Raw genomic sequence first — 20,082 nt, 5'->3', positions numbered from 1 at the left:
CTTCGTCAGCATGCCGTTAAATTTTTTAGTCTTATTTTTCTTCTCTATTGGCGTAGGCAATCGCGGTTACAGCCGAGTTAATAACACTAATTGCAGCAAGGTCTTTCTCCACCTGGTCTTTCCAACGGAGAGACGAGAGAGGACTTTACTTCTCAATTGCCTATTCAGTCCGAAGTAGCACCCGTTAGCAAACGAGAGTTTTCTCCGAAATATTTTCTCCAGGAGTAGATTTAAGAAATCGGGCGATAGAGAGTCGCCTTGTCTGAAAGCTCGTTTGGTAGCGAGCGGCTCGGAGAGGACCTTCCCGACGGGTCTTTTTTCAATGCAAAATTTTCGCTGTTTAAATGGATATTCCTGGACGTTCGCCACGAAAACAGAAATTGACGCTGAAAAGATCATTTGTGGTATGACTCATAATTCTACTGAAACTGTGGATCTCCACTTTCCAGGCACAAACAGTGTGACTCATCTCTCTGTGTTGTTTACGAAAGTATTTCCAAAGGGAAAGGCATTTCCATTTCTCTGTTTGCCTGCTTTGGGTGCTGCCCTCTTGTCAAAATATTTAGTTTGTTCGATTCGCTACTAATGGACAGATGAGCGTGCATATTAGGGTATGCTCAATAATATTTGGTCCACCTTCGTATTAAGCTACGTGCCATGGTGTGTGATGTGCGCGTATTTAGGGAATGTGCTACCAAGCACGTAGGCAATATGTTCATCGAAATAGATACATAGTATACAGGTACTTATGTTGGTATGTATGCATGTATGTACATATGCAATGCTGTTATAAAATTGCGTTTGTATTAGATTTTGTAAGAGGTTCCTCTCTATTTTTACTTCTTATTTTTGTATGAGACTACTCCTATATAGTTCTTACGGCTCTAACTAGTTACAGAGTGAGGAATGCTCTTGCGACGCAGACCTACTGTGATTCGTTGAATTTTAGGTTTAAAAAGCAAAAGTGAAAGTCAAGTAATGAATTTGCTCGCTGTCTCATAGAATTCAATCTTAACCGCACATAGTCAGGGTTGCACAAGATTTCAGTTATACCAATATATTGACCCTAAGAAGCATGGCCCAGACCCAGCACACAACCCTGGGTTGTTCCGCCTTTTCACTTTGGCGCGCCTTCAAACGGATGTTTTTTGGCTAACCGGAGGGTACTTGGTTTAACGCTGAATGTCGTGAGCTACTTGACGCATAAGTGAAAAAATCGTTTCTGTCTACTCCTAAGTGAATGGCGCTTCGAGAATATTCACATGACTCCATCTTCCTTGGCAAGTGGCAAAATCCGCTGACCGGGCGCCATCTCTCAAGTTCCTGTTCCTGTTTGTTCTAAGGAAACCGTATCAATATATTTACTCCTTTATATCTAGATAAAGAGTATATTCATCTAGTTCGGGCATCTCCATTTATCTATGTCTCCCATATACTAAATTATAAAGAGGGATGAATTTCATTGAATTATTTAAAACGCCCATAATGTATCCCAACTTATGAAAAAGTACATACAAAATCCTTACATAGCCTGCTCTGCGAATACTATTGGTTATTGAACAAAATACTCGTAATGTTCTACGACTTTTCAGACTATAAAATGTCTGATCCAAGTAGAGTTACTTTTTCCATTACCTTTAATAATAGCTTGTTAACATACCAGGCGCAGCTGAGGGTCTACACGTGGAGAGTCGATTCGGCGCTTCGTAGCAATTGGGGCTTTCTTATGGAACGACTTGGCGCCTTGTACGTCTAGATCTTAAGCGCACAAACTACAGCTTGTGCAAGAACTGAAGCCGTTCGACCTTCCCAAGAGACATCGCTTCGTTTCGCTCGCCGTTTTCGAGCCAAATTTTGTTCAGCGATGAGGCCCATTTCTGGCTCAATGGATATATATACAAGCAAAATTTCCGTATTTGAGATGAAGATCAACCATAAGAGATTCAAGAGCTGCTATTTCATCCAGAAAAACAGCGGTTTGGTGTAGTTTGCGACCTGCTGGAATAATCGGTCCATATTTCTTCAAAATTAATGCCGGTGAGCATGTAACAGTCAATGGCGACATTTATCACGCCATGATAACCGACTATTTGATGCCTTAAATTGAAGCTCGTAACTTCGACGACATTTGGTTTCAACAAGCGGCGCCACTTACCACACATCGCATCAATCTATGGATTTCTTTGGAGAACACTTCAGCGAGCAGATAATTCGACGATTGGGAAGGTCGATTGGTCACCAAGATCGTGTGTTATCACTGTTAGAGTTTTTCCTGTGGGAATATGTTAATATACGGAGGAAAAACGCCAGTTACCAGTCATCAAAAATTGGACCCAAAGGTTGGACCATCTGAGATGTAACCGCGACAAACATTTGAGAGATATAATCCTCAAAAAATAAATGCCAAACGATATTCTTTCGAATTATAATAAAAATGCCGCATTAAATTTGAATTTTCTGTGTTTTTCCTTTGAACAAGTAGGGAACCTCGAAATGGATCACCCTTTACTTATTTGTAAAGTATTGGTGACACTTGGTGGCTTCGTTTTTATCTAAAAATAAAAATTAAAATGACGACCTTGGAAAATCCCTTACCAAAATGAATTACTACATATTCGAGACTGATGCAATTTCTTTATATAACTTTTTGAATTATTAGATTCGGACGTTTCATTCGAAAGATATTATGAATTTAGAAATGTAAGTATTAGTAAAAACTCACTCACTTACAACTCACTTGTGTATCTGAAATGATTCAACTGAAATCAGTGCTTTACTGACCTATTTAAACTAACTTTTCACGAGAGTCGTTCATCAAAAATGATTGTATGATGAATTTACACACACTTGTATTTCAACTACCCTAGCTGACAGCCGGCGAAAAGCCGGGTCAAACTTTTTGGCGCCCAAAATATTTTATATATAATATTTATGTACCTATGTAAATTCTTAAATACATACTTACACATCGCCACTATGCGGTTATAAAAACTTCAGAAAAACAAACAAAGAACTCGGAATGAAAACAATAATGAAATGAAAATTAAGGTCGGTAATTGCACCCAAATATATCGAAGGAATTCAGTGGAAAAGGCACAACACAAAGCGCCGAAAAAAGGACGCAATATGCCTACTCGTACTCACTCGTATGACTGGCATATCATTTTCGGCACATTTAAATGGCCTTCGCATGGCAGCGAAAGCAATCATAATGAAATTTCAAGGCCACGCAACGCAACCCATTCGACAGTTCGCCAATTTAGCACGCCACAGCCAACCCCGGCTCATACTTATGGTGTATTGTATATGAGTGCCGTTATGTCGAAGGAGCACCCACACACATAAGAATGCCTCTTATCACAGTTACATGACGCGACGCCGCCGAACGCATGGAGTTGAAAACGAAAGGAAAGTTGAAATTGGCTGCGCATTTATTTCACCAACAGCGATAAGAAAGCTCCGTGCTCATAGTGTAACGTTGGGCGGCACATTCGTATTCACTTCAGAAAGGATGCCTATTAGTTCGACTATGTGGAAACTGCAAACCTTAAGCTATGCCTGCTTACACTGTCGGCAGCCCGGCACATCCTGCCGCCCATGATGCTGCATCGTAACCCCTTAACGGTATTCGGTGCTCGTTGTTCGTTGCGTGTCGTGCCCGCAATCGTCATCAGCGCGCCGGTTCTTCGCAGCTTGCCAACAAAACGCCGCATGCTTGGCATTCCTGCTTCGGCTGCTTAACGGAATTCCTTTAATTTTTGATAACTTTTACTTTTCTTTGACCTAAAAAACCGTGGCCGTTGCATGTGTAGTGACACCAACGAAACTTGTGCCGTTGGAAAAAATGAGAAACTTCAGCATAAATGACGAAGGCAAATACAAATACATACATACGTATGGCGGACTAAATGTGAAGAAATGTGAACCGTGTAATGGCGTTGAAGGGCGCGCCGAAATGTTGCACAGGGAGTGTTCGATGGTGGTGAAAATACGCTTTGCGCATTTTCGCTCAGCCATAACCACAAAAAGTGCCAATGAAGACAATGACTACGTTTTGTACAGTAGGAGTTTTTCGACTTCTCAGCGAAAATTGATGGAAATCGGTTCACCTGTCATATAATGGTTAGGTTAGATGGCTAATCACTCAACATTGGGGGGAGGGATCACACTTCGACTGCTATGTGCGGTAAAATATTTTATAATTTCCCGTTCGGAAAGTGTCCAGTTAGAACCCCTCCAACTACAGAAAGTTGGACTTTGCTGAGATCAAAGATTTCACTAGACTTCTTTCGATTTATACTGATCCCGCAGTTGCTTGTGACTGCACAAGTGATAGCAGTTCACCAGGTCCTTGCTGAGCTGATCTGAGGCCCACCTCTCACGTAAGTAAGAAACCTCAAGAAGTTAACGAAGCTTTTACCAATTCCCATTTCGCAGTTATAAAGACTGAGGCCATCCAACGGTATTTTGACTTGTACTATGCCATGCCCATGGCACAGTTTACTTTTGAAAGCTGCATTCCTCAAAAAGCTCTTTTACGGTTCCCAAATCCAGCACACAACCTCGCTAGGCGAGTAGTATAAAGTTTTATACACGTTTATATAGCGAACCGAGCTATTCAAATACGACGGCGAAGAACTGAGAAGGTACAAGTATCAGCTTCTTTGCATGATATGATCAAGAGAAAGCATGCCCGATGATTGGAACCAAGTGTGCTCTGCCATATAACCCATATTCTGCGCCAATTACCGTGAGATAAGCTCACCAGGTGCAAACTTATTAAGATGAATGATGTCAATTTCGGCTGTCTTCTGTTTAGCCGAGTCTAAAACCGCCGAGATGTTTCAATCTCAGTCGTGTTAGAGCTACACAATGGTGAAGAAACTACTTCGATGTTTCCACTTCACGCTTCTCCATACAACCTGCATGTTATGTCTTACCGCATGAATGCATATTGAACAGTGTCAAGTACAAACCCCTACAATTTTGGCAAGATGAACTTTGTTAAGGGCAATTAGTCCAGAACATATCCTGCGTTCTACACTAAGACAAGTGGTCAGTCGCACAAGAAGTGCATTGCAATTCTGAAGTGCGCGGGGCAAGGGTGACTCTCCTGGTAGACTCAACGGCTATGAAGTTTCTTATGGTTCGGTTTTGACCAGTCAGCCAAACGCATCTGATGATGAAGTACCTTGATGCTATTTGTAGTGAGTGCAGTTGCTCCTTGACTAGTTTTGAGCGCACAGTTAGTAATTTCAGCACTCTATTGTCGAAGTTAATGCTCACTTGAAAGAGGCTGCACTTCGTAGCAGTACATCTACTGCCCCCTTTTACTCGAACAACACTACAGTGGTTTGGTAGCCTAAGGATAAAATTGACGGAGAGCTTTTAGAGCGCACTTCGCAGCAATATCCTAAATCGGAGGACTGTGCATATCTTTAGAGACAGTTCACGCTTGCAACAATTCTTTCAAATGTTTTCTAATCTACCGTACCTAGTTAAAGATAACAGCCACGTTAATTTGAGTTTAGGGCTTCTTAGTCTATTTATAATCTTGCATTTTATACATTTTACGACATTATACAGGTTAATCTGCTATGGAAGCAATGCTTAAGTCAAAAACTTAAACTTATTTTTAACAAGTATATCTAGATTTTTGTTTAAAAAAAAGTTATTAAAGGAAGCTCCATTAATTTATTATAATTGTCCTCCAAAATGATAGCGCTTTTGTCACTGTGCATACGAAAAGAAATGGCGAACTTTCGTGGTACACGTGCAGCCCAGCTACATCGTCATTGGTATTGGTGGCGGTGGCAGCTGTAATGCCAGTTGAACGACGCGTTGAGACTTGAGCCCAACTCCCAATGCGACGTAGTCACATACACACACACATGCGCCACGTAAATTTGCCTCGAGCGGGCTGGACTGGCAAGCTGGAAAAGCTACTGTCACACAGCCACACAAGCCGGCTCATACATACATATGTACGTACAGCGCAGAATTATTTCTATTTAAGTTCTCATGGAAATGAATGTAGCGGCAAAAAACCGCACGGAAGCTGGTTGGAGCAGATGGCACAGCGCCGTCATTGTCAACGTACCTTCTTCTACGCCAAGAAAAGTAGCTGCCTTACGGAATGAAAGCTTGATGTGTTAATATGTATGTGAGTAGTTGTTTATATTTGGGAAACGGTGGCGGATTCGGCACTTTGAACTGTTTTGAAATATTTAACAGCTTTGGGATAAAATTATATTATATAGTATAGTCATATGCCAAAATTGAGCAAGTAAGAAAAATTTGTTGAACAAACTCGTGCAAGAACTTAAGCCGCTCTTCTCTATGTTCTATTGAAAAGTTCCAAGACGATTCGAGCCAAATTTGAATCAATAAGTATGTAAACAAGCAAAATTGCCTCAATTGGGACGAAGAGCAACCTAAATACATTCAAGAGCTGTCATTTCATCCGAAAACCACGGTTTGGTGTGGTTTGTGGTAACAACGTAACCGCCAACAACTACCGTTATTGCGCCATGATATCCGATTATTTAAAGCCTGAAATTGAAGCTCGTTATCTTGGCGACATTTGGTTTCAACAAGACACCGTCACTTCCCACACCTCACATCAATCGATGGATTTAATAAGAGAATACTTCGGTGAGCCGATAATTTCACGTTTGAGCCGGTTAATTGGCAACCAAGATCATGTGATATCACACTGTTAGTCTTTTTCCTGTGGGGATATGCAAAGTCTAAAGTCTATGCGGACAATTCCACTTCGATGCAGGCCACGCGTGTCATTCGCCGGTTACCACTTTAAATGCTCGAAGGTGTCATCGAAAATTGGACTCAATGGCTTGAACATCTGAGACGTAGATGCGGCCAACATTTGAAAGAGATAATATTCAAAAAATAAATGCCAAAGAATGTTCTTTCGAATGATAATAAATTTTCCACACTAAATTTGGAGTTTCTGAGCTTTTTCTTTAGAAAAAAGTAGGGAACCTCGAAATCGATCTGCCTCTTTATTGACGTAGACGCGGCTTACGCGTTTATAGCCGAGATTTTTGGGTAAGACACGCCCAGAACTTTCATGTAATGTAGTGTAGCGACCATTATTTTGCAGAAACTGTTGGTCTGATTTGGTTCTTAATGTTTATTCTTAGTCTAAAAAATGTCTTCATGAAAAGAGGGGCTGTTTTCAATTGTTATAGGTTTCCCGCAGATATCTGCTGTATTTATGGAATTTTGTAGTCCTTGAAAGTAATAGGGTTATTTATCAAGAAACTGATCAAACGTTGAAAATTTGATATTTAAAAACCGCTCATATGCAACTTCTCATTATAGGCTTAACAAAGTCAATCCTCAAATCATTTTCTAAAAGAACAGCAAGAAAAGATTTCTAAAATTCATATAACGAACAGCAAATATAAGACCCAAGAAAACAACGCGCCTGAACCGCTCCTCTACCACTTTAGCTAATACGAAAACTGGAGTGGGCTTTCTAGAGCAAGCTCAGGGATGATTGATGGCGAAGCCAAAGCGGCAGCTCAACACAACTTTGCGGATAAAAGTGGAAAGAAAAAGTACACGCATACAAACTGATGTTGAAAAAAGGGCCGGTCGATGCGAGTTCACAATCGCGTACGCAGAAAATAAATGTAAAGAGAAACAAAAATAGATTTCAAGGGTAAGAAATTGTGCGTAATACGCCAACATTTAACATTTTCATTTTATTTGCGACGTGGGAGTATATGGCTGATATTGTTGGTTGGTGGGTTTGAAGTTAAAGGAAATTTTCCGAAATTATATATGCATGTATGTATGTATACAATTTGTAAGAGATTTTGGCGTTTGGCAGGTAATGTTAAATCTTCGAACGAATCTTTATTCTATTCTAAGTATCTGAGCGGACAACGCTAGCATTGGAAAGTGAAAACTGTGTCCTTAGACAGCATAAACGTTAGGTAGGGTTAGATTAGATTAGACCTAGGTTGGGTTAGTCCAGTAGTGGACTTAGTGAATGAACTTGTTTTGATTCTTTGCGGTACCAGACAGAGTTCAGTTACTGGGTTCACGAGGAGTAGTCATCCTTTAGGATGCCTGCGCTTGACGCGAATTTCAACAGACTCTGTGGCCTCACTATTGATACCTATCATACCTTAGGAGCCCCACATGCTTACAGCATAGTCTTGACACTGCGGGACAAGTGCACAAGAGAGGATCCATTGTTTCCCTGGTGTCTTGATTGAGACATTTCCTGCAGTCTTCGCCATATGCCAAAATCTGAGGACGTATCTCGCCATCAGACAGCGACCAGCTAGTAGTCCAATCATGATACTACTGTCTCTACCGATCTATCATTTTACACATGACTTTTGAAGTTTTGCATCTAGGTAGCTCGTTAAATCGGGGTTTGGTTCTTTTTTACCATGATTCTATCCAGATCGTCGTAGATCCATTATTTTATTGACCTCGATGTATTTGTGACCTGGCATCCAGTAGAGGTGTTGACGGATAGTTAGTGTACCCGCTTTACAGATGCGTCTAAGTAGCCGAAGGTGAAAAGAAATTTAATTCCACAAAAACTTTCAATTCAACCATATTCTCCCAACAGTTTGCACAGATTCTATATATCGTTAATACACCAACAAATGATTTCTAACTTTTGAACAGAAACACACGTTTCTAGTAAGTGGATTAGAAGTAATCAATGTTTACTTCCCGCAAAAAATTAGTAAATACTGCACAGCGACATCTAAAGGTGAAGTTATCTGTGAGATTAGTTGTTAAGTTAGCAAATCAATGGGAATGTTAAAAAATTCAGACTATTTTATGTTATTAGTGCTACCCTGTATCTTTATGGAAAAATTCATCCATAATACAATATATTGCCTATAAAATTATTTTTAATAGCCTAAGACCAAAAAAATGTTTTTCTTCACCATAAGCACTGTGCCTAATATTTTTAATTTATATTTAATTACTTTAATCTAAAATGCTACAGTTTCATATTTTGTTTATACATTCTTTATAACGCCGCAGTTCCGCTTTAAACCTTTGTGCATGCTTAGCGTGCCTACATCTGTTGGCACATGTTGCGGTTTTTCAATTTTAATGACAGATGTCGCCAATGTAGCGTCAGCCATTGTCAAACAGCTGTTTACCGGCGCTTTCCCAATTCATTCGAGATTTATATTTTGATACGGTTTGTTTTTTCTTTTACAAGTTTCTAATTATTTTGGATAAAAATGCTCTCTCAAAGTGCACGTACAGTAAGTAAAACAATTATTTCATTACTTAAAAATTATTATTAGAAGTCGCCATTTTTAGTTAATATCACCACTACGCATGGCGTTGAGGGAAGTAGCACGTTGCAGCTCCAGTGAGGCAGCGCCGGTTCGTGTGGAAAAAAGTATGGATTTTTGTTTGAAAACTTGTTGAAACCATAAAATAATAACTGCTTTTCATTTCAGCTGTCAATAATGTAACCATACTGGGGCGTGTCGGTGCAGATCCACAATTGCGCGGTTCCGTCGAGCACCCGGTTGTTATGTTTTCGGTAGCAACGCATACCAATTACAGGTTACATACTAGAGAGCTTATACCATTGTTTACATATAAATTATTATGTTACGGCTGTATTATCCACTAAATATACTCTTTATTCCTTGCAGATATGAGAGTGGCGATTGGGCTCAACGCACCGACTGGCATCGCGTTGTAGTATTTAAGCCAAATTTGCGCGATACAGTTATGGAACATCTGAAGAAAGGTCAACGCACCATGGTGCAGGGAAAAATCACATATGGCGAGATTACCGATCAGCAAGGTAATCAAAAGACCACTACCAGTATAATTGCAGATGATGTTATCTTCTTCCGTACCGACTCGTGATCACGTGTAAGCAATTCGTTCAACTAATATTTAAGCATTTAAACACATTAATTCTTATGTAATTGTTACATATGCTAAGTTTAATGATTAAATTGTCAAAAATCTAAAGTTTCACCTAGTAAGTTCATACAGTTAAACATCACCAATGGTTAAGAAAAGTCATTTATTCGCTAGTTTTTTATTACATAATAAATTTGTGGAACAGTGCAAAGTGTTGTTTGAAATGTTGCAGTAATGAAACTCGGCTTAATGCCTATTAAATATATATATATATATTTTTTTTTTTGTTGGTAGAAAGCGTGGTTCTATACGTGGCGCGTTACTGGAGATTTTTGGAAAGCAATGCATTTTAACTGAAATATTCTATAACAATTTTGAAATATTTTTTTCTCATGAATTTCGCATATTTGCTGGACCATCGCCGATTGGTTTGCAGAAAGACGGCGGTGCAGATTGTGATCTTTGTTGACGCGAAGCAGTCAGGTGTACTATGATAAATGAAATTAAGCGCAAAAATAGGGATAAGTGGAAATGTAATATTATGAATGCAATAACAACATAGTGAACACACTCACGCAAAGCCAGTCGTAACATCCCATCGACTGCATGCAATTTTTCAACTAAGCGATCCAGATTATTTTCAGTCTGCTTCAAAGTACTCGCATGACAATCCAATATACTGCTAATCTAAATTATAAATAAGCTGTCACTGACTTTTAGCTTAAAAAAAAAAAAAAAACAAAAAAACATAAACCAAAACTTATACACAACGCACTGTGTAATACGGACTGCTCAGACGCTGCACGTATGGCTGCAATTCCTGAAACTCATTCATCAACAAATGGAGCTGTGCCATAGTGTTATCTGTGTTCTGCAACAGGTTCAGCATACGTCGTTGCTCCTGCTGCTCATGTACAATTGGGCAACCGCAGGTTATACCGGCAACTGTTAGCGGCCGATTCGCGTAATCTTCCAGCGCTTTGATATTGCGCTCAAGCAGTCTTATGTTCGCGTCGTTCACCGCCACTTCATGTTCGGTGGCGATCACTTTTTCTTTCAGCACTTCCATGATACCATTGATTTCGATAAGCTGCAATGTTTAGGTGATTTTAAATTTTTTTTCTACATATAATTCGTTGTATTTTTTTTTTTTTTTTTTTTTACTTTTTGCTCGTTCTGTATGACTTGCTTTTGCATATCCTGCACCGCTTCACTTTTGATGGCGAAATCGGACTGAAGCGATTCAGTTTCACTCGCCAACCATTTGGTTAGCATTTCCAAGTGACTGAAGCGCAGTGGTTCGACCTCTTCGGAATTTATGCGTTTGGAAATTACACCACAAAATTTTGACATTTTTTATATTTTTTTATAAAATTATTTTATATTAACGTTAGTAGCAAAAATTTTGTATTTTTTATTTTGAAGTTTGTCAACTCAATTTGGTAATAATGAAAAGTGGGATAACCCAATAGAAAATATCGTACATATTTTTGTTCTCTTATAATGGGCTTATTATAAATGGGAATTTGCTTATGGGAATTAATAAATTTATAGGAGAGGCAAAAACAATAAGAAACGAAAACTGGATTTGGAGTGTAAAATGAGTTAGAAATTAGGTAGCATTTCGATTATATGCTTAGATCTGTCTGTTATGTGATTGTATCCATTTAAAACTTTTTTAACTTCTCTGTAACAAAAACTTAATTAAAGGACTCGCAGGTTTTTAAATTTTTTTCGAATTCTTTTGTCTTAAACGAAATTAGGAAAATTAGATATTAGGAAAATTGTGTAAAATTTTCAATTCCCCGATGCGAACGCAATTGACGAAATTACAATTATTTTTATGCATTTTTTTTTAACATTTTAGATCTGATTTCAGAATTTAAGTGTGTACTCTTAACTAGAAGCATGAGTTTCAGATAATTTTTGAAATATAGTAAAAAAGGTAAGTAAGTATTTTTGTTAAGGAAAAAATCTTAAAATAAAGGAAGAAATCTAAAAATAAAAAAGTTACAAATTTTCAAAAATAAACGGCTGATGAGAATGGGGTTTCAAAAAATCTGAAACCAAAACCAAAAAAACAAAAAAAAAAATTAATCAAGAATAATTTTGCAATATCTGGTTCTACGAAAAAGTTGAAATTTTTTTTGGCAAATCTAAAAAAAAAACCTTTTTGTATCACTCTTTTGACTGTTTAGAACCTTTTAAAAATAGTAAAAATTTAAGGTTATGAACAGCTGCAGACATATACAAATCTATAAAGAAGACTCGCCAAAATATCAGGTAAATTAAAATTTTTTTTATTCTTATTTTCTTTAATATATTTTTTAGTAATTGACCGAAGATTTCTTCTAATCGATAAATTATTTTTATAAACAATTTAAGTCCGAAATTTTAGTTAAAAATCGATTTTTTTCTTTGGGAAAAAATTTCGCCAAAAAATTTTATTTTTCGTATTTCTTCGATTTGCTTTACTAGATTTAACATTGCTTTAACGAAATTTGTTGAGTTTTTTAATTTCAAAAGATCCATATCAGAGGTATAGTGTTCACCGCAAAACGTCTTTTTTGAGAAGAGCTCCCGGAGATCAGCTGTAGTTTCTTTTCAAATAAATACTTTAACTAATACTAAGTCTTAAAATACAGTTAAAAGATACCGTAATAAGTGTACACATTTTTGGATCAATAAATTAAAAAGTTTTCTCAGAATAGCTTTCTGGAAATGCGCTTATTTCGCCCCCCTTGAGCAACGCGATTATCCAAGGAAATATTTTTGGTTTTTTTTTTGTATTATTTCAGGTGACCCTAAACCAGAGAATTTTTCAAATGCCAATGGTTTTCAAAAATAGTTTTTAACCGCTTCATAAAAAAATTCATAAAAATTAGCCGTATTTAACACGAATTTACCGCATTCCCCCCTTAAACACTATTATTTCACTAAAAGCCATTTGCAATAAATTTTTAATTAAATTTTTGTTTTTTATTTTATTCTAACTTTCATTATGACTTAATTTGACACAGACGTTAGCTTGTATCTATTTACATTGTAATTATTTCAGCTGAAGCAGATGCAATAATCCAATTTATTGCAACACTTTTGTTTTGTTATTCAAATCACTGCATTGCATGCGTGTGTATGTTTACATAGTACATGTGAATAACTGTATTCTATATACATATTTATGATTACACATTGTGGATGGACATCAGGTACTTGTGAGGCGCTTATTACTGATTAGGTGTGACTAGACGTGCAAAATGCACTTTATAAAAAATCCATGGGCTTCATGCATGTGCGTATGTATATATATACAACGTGCATATGCATAACTGCATACAGATATACACACATATACATATATGTATGTACATACATATTATCAGAATATCAGAGAGACAAGACGGCTTTATAAAAATGAGGTCCACTATTGACGCACCTAAAGAAGTAGTTGATACGGCGAAGTGTGCAATAAGTGGAAAAAGATGGAAAGGTGGTACAAAGAAATATTGCGCGCTAATTACCCTGGATGTGAAGAATGCGTTCAACTCCGCAAAGTGGGCAAATATAATAAAAACTCTATACCTAAAAGGCGCTTCTCATTATCTGAAAACATTATAATGAACTACTTTCAAAATAGGAGATTATTATGGGACACAGATGAGGGCACTCAGAGGTACACTAACCACAATGAAGTACCGCAAAGCTCGGTACTATGGAAAATGATGTACAACGATTTGCTAAGAATACCGCAACCAATTAATGTGAAAACAATCGCATATGCGGAAGACCTTATAGTGGTGGTAGCGGCTAAACAATTGCATGACCTCCAGATCAAATGCAATGACTGCATAAATGGTTTGCTATCAGACTCTAGAATTGGCTGATCTCATAAGCTCCAGAAAAATTGTAGAAAATATGTATATCGCTTACTATACGAGAATGCGAGATTACTTCACAGCCACAGTTGAAGTACTTTGGTGTAATAGTAAACACAAGACTCAAATTCAAAGAGCACTTGGAAAATAAAACACGTAAATCAAATAAAGTCTATAAAGCTTTATCTAGAATGATGGTAAATAGAGTCTGTGTGCGTTCCAGCCTACAATTGTTAATAGCTAAGGTAATGAAATCAGTTATACTATATGCGGAACCATATCAAACGACGCTGTTGAGGTTGGAGCCAAGCTTAAACTAAGACTTACCGATCTAAACAGGGTCCAGCCCTTGGCCGGATGAAATCAATTCAATTTCGGTGCGTGGAATTGAATTGAAATGTCGAAACTCCCAGAACTACCAGAGGGAGTTTCTATCACCTCGTACGCTAATGATTGCACGATATTGAGGTCGGGTAATAGAATCGATGGTAAGTGTTTAAAGGTAAAAGCTTCCGAGCTTCCTCAGTTCCTCGCTGCACGAAACTTAATACTTTCCCCCCACCAAATCTACCATATTCGTAAACTGGACGAAGGAGAACAGACTTGACCTTTATATTGCAGTCGATGGCGTCAAGATTCCTACTGTCATTAAACCAAAAATTTTAGATGTGTCTTTTGACAGTCTCCTCATACGACCGCGATTATTGCCAGAAGTCGCTAGCTGGCAGCATATGGGGAAAGGACAAAGAAGCGTTATTGACACCTTACAAGGCAATCGGCCGGTCCGTCCTTAACTACGCCGCAGCAGCACGGTCGCCTGTTTGCAGTGCAATGCTGGCGAGGAAGTTCCAGACTTGTCAAAACACTACACTTCGGACTACGACAGGTTGCCTCTTGATGACTTCTAGAGAACACTTGCATAGTGAGGGCCGTATGCTCCCAGTTAAGAAGTATAATGAACCAGGCGGTTTCTGCAAGGATGCTTTCGCCTAAATAATCCCTGTAGTCAACTGCTTGGAGCGAAATCGCCAGTGAATGGCGTACTTGGAGTCAAACAAAATGCGGAAAAAGTGCTCGAGTTGCAGCGAGAAACGAGTGTGTCTTGCGCAGCTCGCTCTAGGCCCCGAAATATCTAATTTATGTCCTGCGTGCAATGCATCATCGACGAAGCCGCACAATTATTGGGTCTACCGTTGGATGACGTCGACGGCAACAACGGGAATTAGGTAACCGTTACCATGTGTGCTTTAAAAGCTACCTACACAAATATCTATAGTCTATAGAAGACTATGTCTATAGAAGACTATGAACACGTACTCTACCATTGCCCTCGGTTTTCAAGTATTAGGAAAATGCTGAAAACCATACGTACTCTGACGTATTCTTAAGATTGACAGTTTTCTATTAAATTTTTCTCCAAGTTGCAATATGTGCAGACTGGCTGTCGGGTATTTTCCAAAACAAAAAAAAAAAAAAACAATAAAAAAACGCACATACATTTACTATATACATATGTACATGCACATGAGAACGAACGACCTACTTACCTATTAAAGAAAGGCAGATTTTTATTTATAGAAATTTTGCTGATTTTTAAATGTTTATTTAATTTTTATGACACATTTTTTTTTTTATAGGAAATTTAATACAGCCCTGTGACAGTAATGTAGCCTCATAATAGTATTTTTAGGTTAACATCTGTTTAAATGAAATTTGCGCTTGTTGTTTCAGCGGCATAAATTAATCGCATAAAAAAAGCTCGTGTCGTTTGGTGGAGAGAAATGTTAAAAAAATATTAGATTGTCAAATATCTCACTTCCGCTTTTTTGCTCTTTACTCAATGCTTTATAAAATATGTTACAGTGATCGGATTTAGTTCTAATATGCGCCGTTTCGTTCGATAATCTGTTTCCATCTAGACGGAAACTTCATAACACTAACATCGAAGAGCCCCCTACTTACATATTTGCAAAGAACTCGGACAGCCACTTTTCACAAGCCTCTTTTGAGTTCAACTTTACACAAACAAAGGCGTTCGTCATGGACAGTAATAGGTGGTAATCATTTGGCGCAATGCATGGGCTATATGGTGGATGCGATAAAACCTCCCATCCGAGCTCTAGTAGCTTCTGGCGTTGTCCTGGTGGAACATTACATCCTTCCTGTTGGCCAATACTGGATGCTTCTGGTAAATCGCCTGCGACAAGCGGTCCAGTTGTTCGCAGTAGATGATAGAATTAAGCGTCTGCCCATATGGGAGCAGTTCATAGTGGATGATTCCCTTCCAATCCCACCAAATACAAAGCAAAATCTCCCTGGCCTTCAATCCCGGCTTGACCACTGTTTGGGACGATTCACCGGCTTTTGACCACGATCGTTTTCGCTTGATACTGTCGTTTGTGATCCATTTTTCGTCGCCAGTCAGCATCCGCTTCAAAAATGTGTCGAATTCGTTCCATTTCAGCAGCATATCGCAGGCGTTGATTCGGGCCATAATGGTTTTTGCGTCAAATCATGCAGCAACCAAACATCAACCTTTTTTGTGTATCCAGCCTTCTGCAGCTGGTTTAAAATCGTTTGGTGACTAACTCCCATCTTCTGGGGGATGTCACGAGATGCCAGCTACCGATCTAACTCAATGTTTTCCATGATATGTTAGGTATTCATCGTCACAGGTCTTTCGCCAGCTGCCTAATCCATGGTGTCGTTTTCACTCGCTCTGAATCGTCGAAACCACTCCTCCGCAGTTCGAAGTCATAGAGTACCATCCCCCAAAACTCCATTCATCTCACGGATCGTTTCTGTAACGAATTTCCCTTTAACGAAGGAAAACTTTAAAATATCGCGTATATCGGCGTAAGTGAACTCCATTTTTACACGTCTATAACTGTTGAATGCAGTATCCAAACTTGTAATGCAAAGCGTCGTTTTGTAGGTTATGTCAGGACCTTTCAAAAATGCATAGTTTTGCCAGATACGAGCTCTGTAGCACTTTATAGATAGCCGCGAAATTCAAAAGATAAAAAGGCGGAAGGGATATTAGAGATATTTAATAACCTATTATTAAGTGTGTCACAAAGGCGAGTCCTCTAGATTTTGAGACATCGGTCTGTTCTTTTCCCGCAAAGGAACTGCTCATTTGTCGGAACCGTCTGAGTCCAGTCTGCTATGATAAACTTTTTTATGTGGAGAATTATTTATGAGGCAATGTGACACGGTCTATAGTTTGAGGCAATGATACAACCGCTTGAACAAATTATTCAGATCGGACCACAACAGCATATACCTGCCATATAAACTGAACTATCAAAAAAAATCTATCATAGACGATTTTTTAAGAATGTTTATATTGAATTTCGTGGCTAGAAAAACAATTTAGTCAGACTGCTAGTGGCTGGTTTGTTGCTATTAGAAATGCTGCTGAGAAAGGTATATAGCTTCTGCCCAGCTGTAGTTGACGTTTTTTCTTTATTTAGTATGTTAGTTTATTCAATTTACTTAAATGCATACGTTACTTATACGCCGTGTAGATTTTTTCTGTTACAACAGATAATAATTTTTAAAGCAAATGTAAATAAGTTAGAAACCGTATAACCTCATTTATTGGCTAATACTGTTATAAACTTTCAGTAGTTACGTGAATCAGTTATTTAAACTGTAAGATTATTCCAGAGCTCAAAAAAGTCCTAAATTTGCCAATATATTCTGGCAGTTTTGAACAAAAAAAAAAAAAAACAGAAATTACTATTAAAATTGTTCGTTGAGAGAGAACTTTACTTCGCAACTGCCTACTTAGTCCAAAGAAGCACCTGTTGGCAAGATTTATTCGCGTTGGATTTCGAGGCATTGTTGTTGCTGTTAATTCCTGGTTCCAAGATGAACGAAATTATCAACAACTACAAAGTTATGACTATCAACCGTGACGTGGGAGCCAAGCCCAAAACCTCAGTCGGAGAGCTTCTCCCGATCCTGACAGAGCTTTTGGTATTACTCAACGTCAGTTTACACAGCGGCATAAAAGCAGCTCTTCTATCAGGATCGCCCCATGTCGTTCTTCTTTTCATGGGTCTTTTCCAAGATTTGACGCATGGTGAATGTCTGGTGAGTTGTTCATTTTTCAAGCCTAAAGCCACACTGATAATGTCCAATCAGTTTTTTGACGGTGGGCTTTAAGTTTTAATCTACGCTCGATAGAATCTTATTTGCGATATTAAAGAAACTGAAATTCCAATCGTCGGAGTTGCTTTCATCTGACGGGTAATTGCTATTCGAACTTCTTCACGGTCGAGCAATGGCACGTGTGCTACATCTTCCTCGATTGGGAAATCGGATTCATCATATTCTGGTGTTATGCTTTTGCTGGAATTCAGCAGGCTGGAGAAGTGTTCCCTCCCTAATATGGACATTAGTCACTAGATCCCCTGTTAGGGTTCTACGATGTTTTACACCATGAAATTGCAGTAAAAAACGAAATTATTTTGTGAACGTTACGTCATAAACTCAAGCAAAGGAATTGTCAGATATTCTTGACGTTTTTCGAACCTTTGAGTCGTTTGCTTGCTCTTAGCGGAAATATTTAATATAAAAAGCAAACAGTATTCAATAAGAGATTTTAATTTTTATTAATTACTTATAACCTGAGCTTTCATTGGTTTTCTTTTCTTTAAAACCCATAAATAAGTGATAATAAAAACTCATTTAGAGCAAGAGAAAGAGACAGTGTAACCACAGTATGACAGTGTTAACTTTTTCAGGAATAAATCCGGAGTTTACTTTCTTGAGTTATTGGAAGCTGGAAATAAATTAACGGCTTTATCAAAAATTCAGTGGTCGCGTAACATTAAAGTAAACATACCGAATCGGTAGCTTGGTAAATCATGCTAAAAAGGACTTGAGTACTTAAATTCCAACTCAAGCCCAAAGGATGCCTTATCGACCAAAGGAGAACAATTTGCGGGTCTAAACTATTATTTTGTCGACTTATTATTATCTAATAATTATTTTTTTTATATCAGAGACTGGTGGCTTTCAGGCTGTTAAGGCTTAAGGCCGTCAAGGAATATGAAAATGAAAATGCTCATACTACTACCACAGATTCAAATGTGTTTCCCATGCAATCATGTGACTTAGAGTTACCCTGTTTGCTACCACGTGTTGTGTAGTAAAAAAAAAAGGACTAATTACACAAGTGGTGATAACCGGCTCATTCAACATTTGCAGCAATAAGCGGCAATCAACAGTTAGCGCGCGTCCAACAAATTTAGTATTTCGAGCGCGATAATGTTAATAAAACGGCGCTTCCTAACACCTCCCAATGACGTCATTGACACCGTCAATATGAGCGCGCGCACGTGTTTGTGTGAGCGATGCTGGTATAATATGGTGAGCCAGCAGATAAGCGCGCATCCAACAGCAACTACAAGTATGTAAGGAAAGAATTTGCAACTGTATGGAGCAATGCAGAGAGCGCTAAAACAACGGCATCAAGCTGATAATTGCCGACGCGTATACTTTCAGCTGTCGGTTTTGAAGTGCGCGTTGTGGGTTTTTGCACTCCATAGTGGCGGGCGCGCAGCGCGCTATCGTCGCGTGAGTATTTTGCAGCGCAATTCTATTAGTTTTCAGTTCGAACGCACACTAACACACGGTCGCCGTGATGTTGGCAAAGCGCTGTAGGCTGGTAAACTGTGTGTAGACGCTGCGAGCCACGCTGAAATGACTTTATACGGCCGCCGTCGCACAGCGTTCGCGGTGTGTTGGGTTTAACTCTTAACGGTGTTGCTGCGCGCACGCAGTTTCATTGTGGCGCTGACCGGTGGCGTGTACTCAAGTCTGTGGCGCTTCGTGTTGGCTGTTTGTGTATCGCGTGCTGCAGTGGATCGCACACGCGCGCTCGACTCATTGTGGTCCGGTATTCAATGTACTAAACTTGCAAATTTTGTGTGAACGCTCTGTGTATAGTGTAGTGATTTTTGTTCGAAAGAAACTAAAAAAAAAATTTTTAATATATAAAATATAAAAGAAATGTTGTAAACCTATTTCACAGTTATGTTGCATCATTAACGTTTAGTGCCATTAAAATCGTATAAAATTTGAATTTTTCTTTTATATTTTGTTTGCAAAATTATTCGTTGTTAGCAAAAGTGGTTGGACAAGTTTTGTATTTGCGAAAGTGCGTTTGCTGATTTGTCAGTGAAAAATAATTAATTAATTTTTTTTTTCATGTGCATTAATTTATTTTGAGGAAGCATTTACGTGTCGCAAAACAAAAAATCAAAAAACGCGTTTAGCACTGACTCCAAAAAAACAAAAA

The 20,082-nt window shown here is 38.4% G+C and overlaps 3 protein-coding genes across 5 annotated transcripts in view; 2 read left to right on the top strand and 1 right to left on the bottom strand.

The window, feature by feature from the left end:
- Nucleotides 1-9,159: 9,159 nt before the first annotated feature.
- On the top strand, nt 9,160-10,100 carry LOC108975153 (single-stranded DNA-binding protein, mitochondrial). The gene is made up of 4 exons (XM_018943467.1): nt 9,160-9,272; nt 9,331-9,412; nt 9,474-9,582; nt 9,675-10,100. Exons 1-4 carry the CDS (start codon nt 9,249-9,251, stop codon nt 9,892-9,894), a joined length of 435 nt encoding a protein of 144 aa, XP_018799012.1. The 5' UTR covers nt 9,160-9,248; the 3' UTR covers nt 9,895-10,100.
- Nucleotides 10,041-11,304, bottom strand: LOC108975152. The gene is made up of 4 exons (XM_018943466.1): nt 11,059-11,304; nt 10,670-10,984; nt 10,470-10,581; nt 10,041-10,382 (listed from the first exon to the last, which is right to left on the bottom strand). Exons 1-4 carry the CDS (start codon nt 11,245-11,247, stop codon nt 10,285-10,287), a joined length of 714 nt encoding a protein of 237 aa, XP_018799011.1. The 5' UTR covers nt 11,248-11,304; the 3' UTR covers nt 10,041-10,284.
- An 8,219-nt stretch (nt 11,305-19,523) lies between these two features.
- Nucleotides 19,524-20,082, top strand: part of LOC108975186 (organic cation transporter protein) — a 31,262-nt gene continuing 30,703 nt past the window's right edge. Inside the window, exon 1 of one of the 3 annotated variants that reach the window (XM_018943524.1) lies at nt 19,524-19,675. The gene's annotated coding sequence lies outside the window, so the exon portion shown is untranslated. Of the gene's footprint in view, nt 19,690-20,082 lie in introns of all 3 variants that reach the window. The other 2 variants (XM_018943526.1, XM_018943523.1) reach the window with 2 other exon arrangements.

Source organism: Bactrocera latifrons, unplaced genomic scaffold (genome assembly GCF_001853355.1).
Source record: "Bactrocera latifrons isolate USDA-ARS-PBARC rearing strain unplaced genomic scaffold, ASM185335v1 scaffold_62, whole genome shotgun sequence".
In the NCBI taxonomy this organism is placed as follows: domain Eukaryota; kingdom Metazoa; phylum Arthropoda; class Insecta; order Diptera; family Tephritidae; genus Bactrocera; species Bactrocera latifrons.
The sequence above is the reverse complement of the archived record's forward strand: the minus strand, read 5'-3'. Positions and strand labels throughout refer to the sequence as shown.

Coding starts and splice junctions, on each gene's coding strand:
- LOC108975152 (XM_018943466.1), bottom strand. CDS start 11,247: ATGTCAAAATTTTGTGGTGTAATTTCCAAACGCATAAATTCCGAAGAG. Junction 10,985..11,058: donor TCATACAGAACGAGCAAAAA/GTAAAAAAAAAA, acceptor TAAACATTGCAG/CTTATCGAAATCAATGGTAT. Junction 10,383..10,469: donor GATGTTACGACTGGCTTTGC/GTGAGTGTGTTC, acceptor CATTTATCATAG/TACACCTGACTGCTTCGCGT.
- LOC108975153 (XM_018943467.1), top strand. CDS start 9,249: ATGCTCTCTCAAAGTGCACGTACA. Junction 9,273..9,330: donor TCTCTCAAAGTGCACGTACA/GTAAGTAAAACA, acceptor CGCCATTTTTAG/TTAATATCACCACTACGCAT. Junction 9,413..9,473: donor GCCGGTTCGTGTGGAAAAAA/GTATGGATTTTT, acceptor TTTTCATTTCAG/CTGTCAATAATGTAACCATA.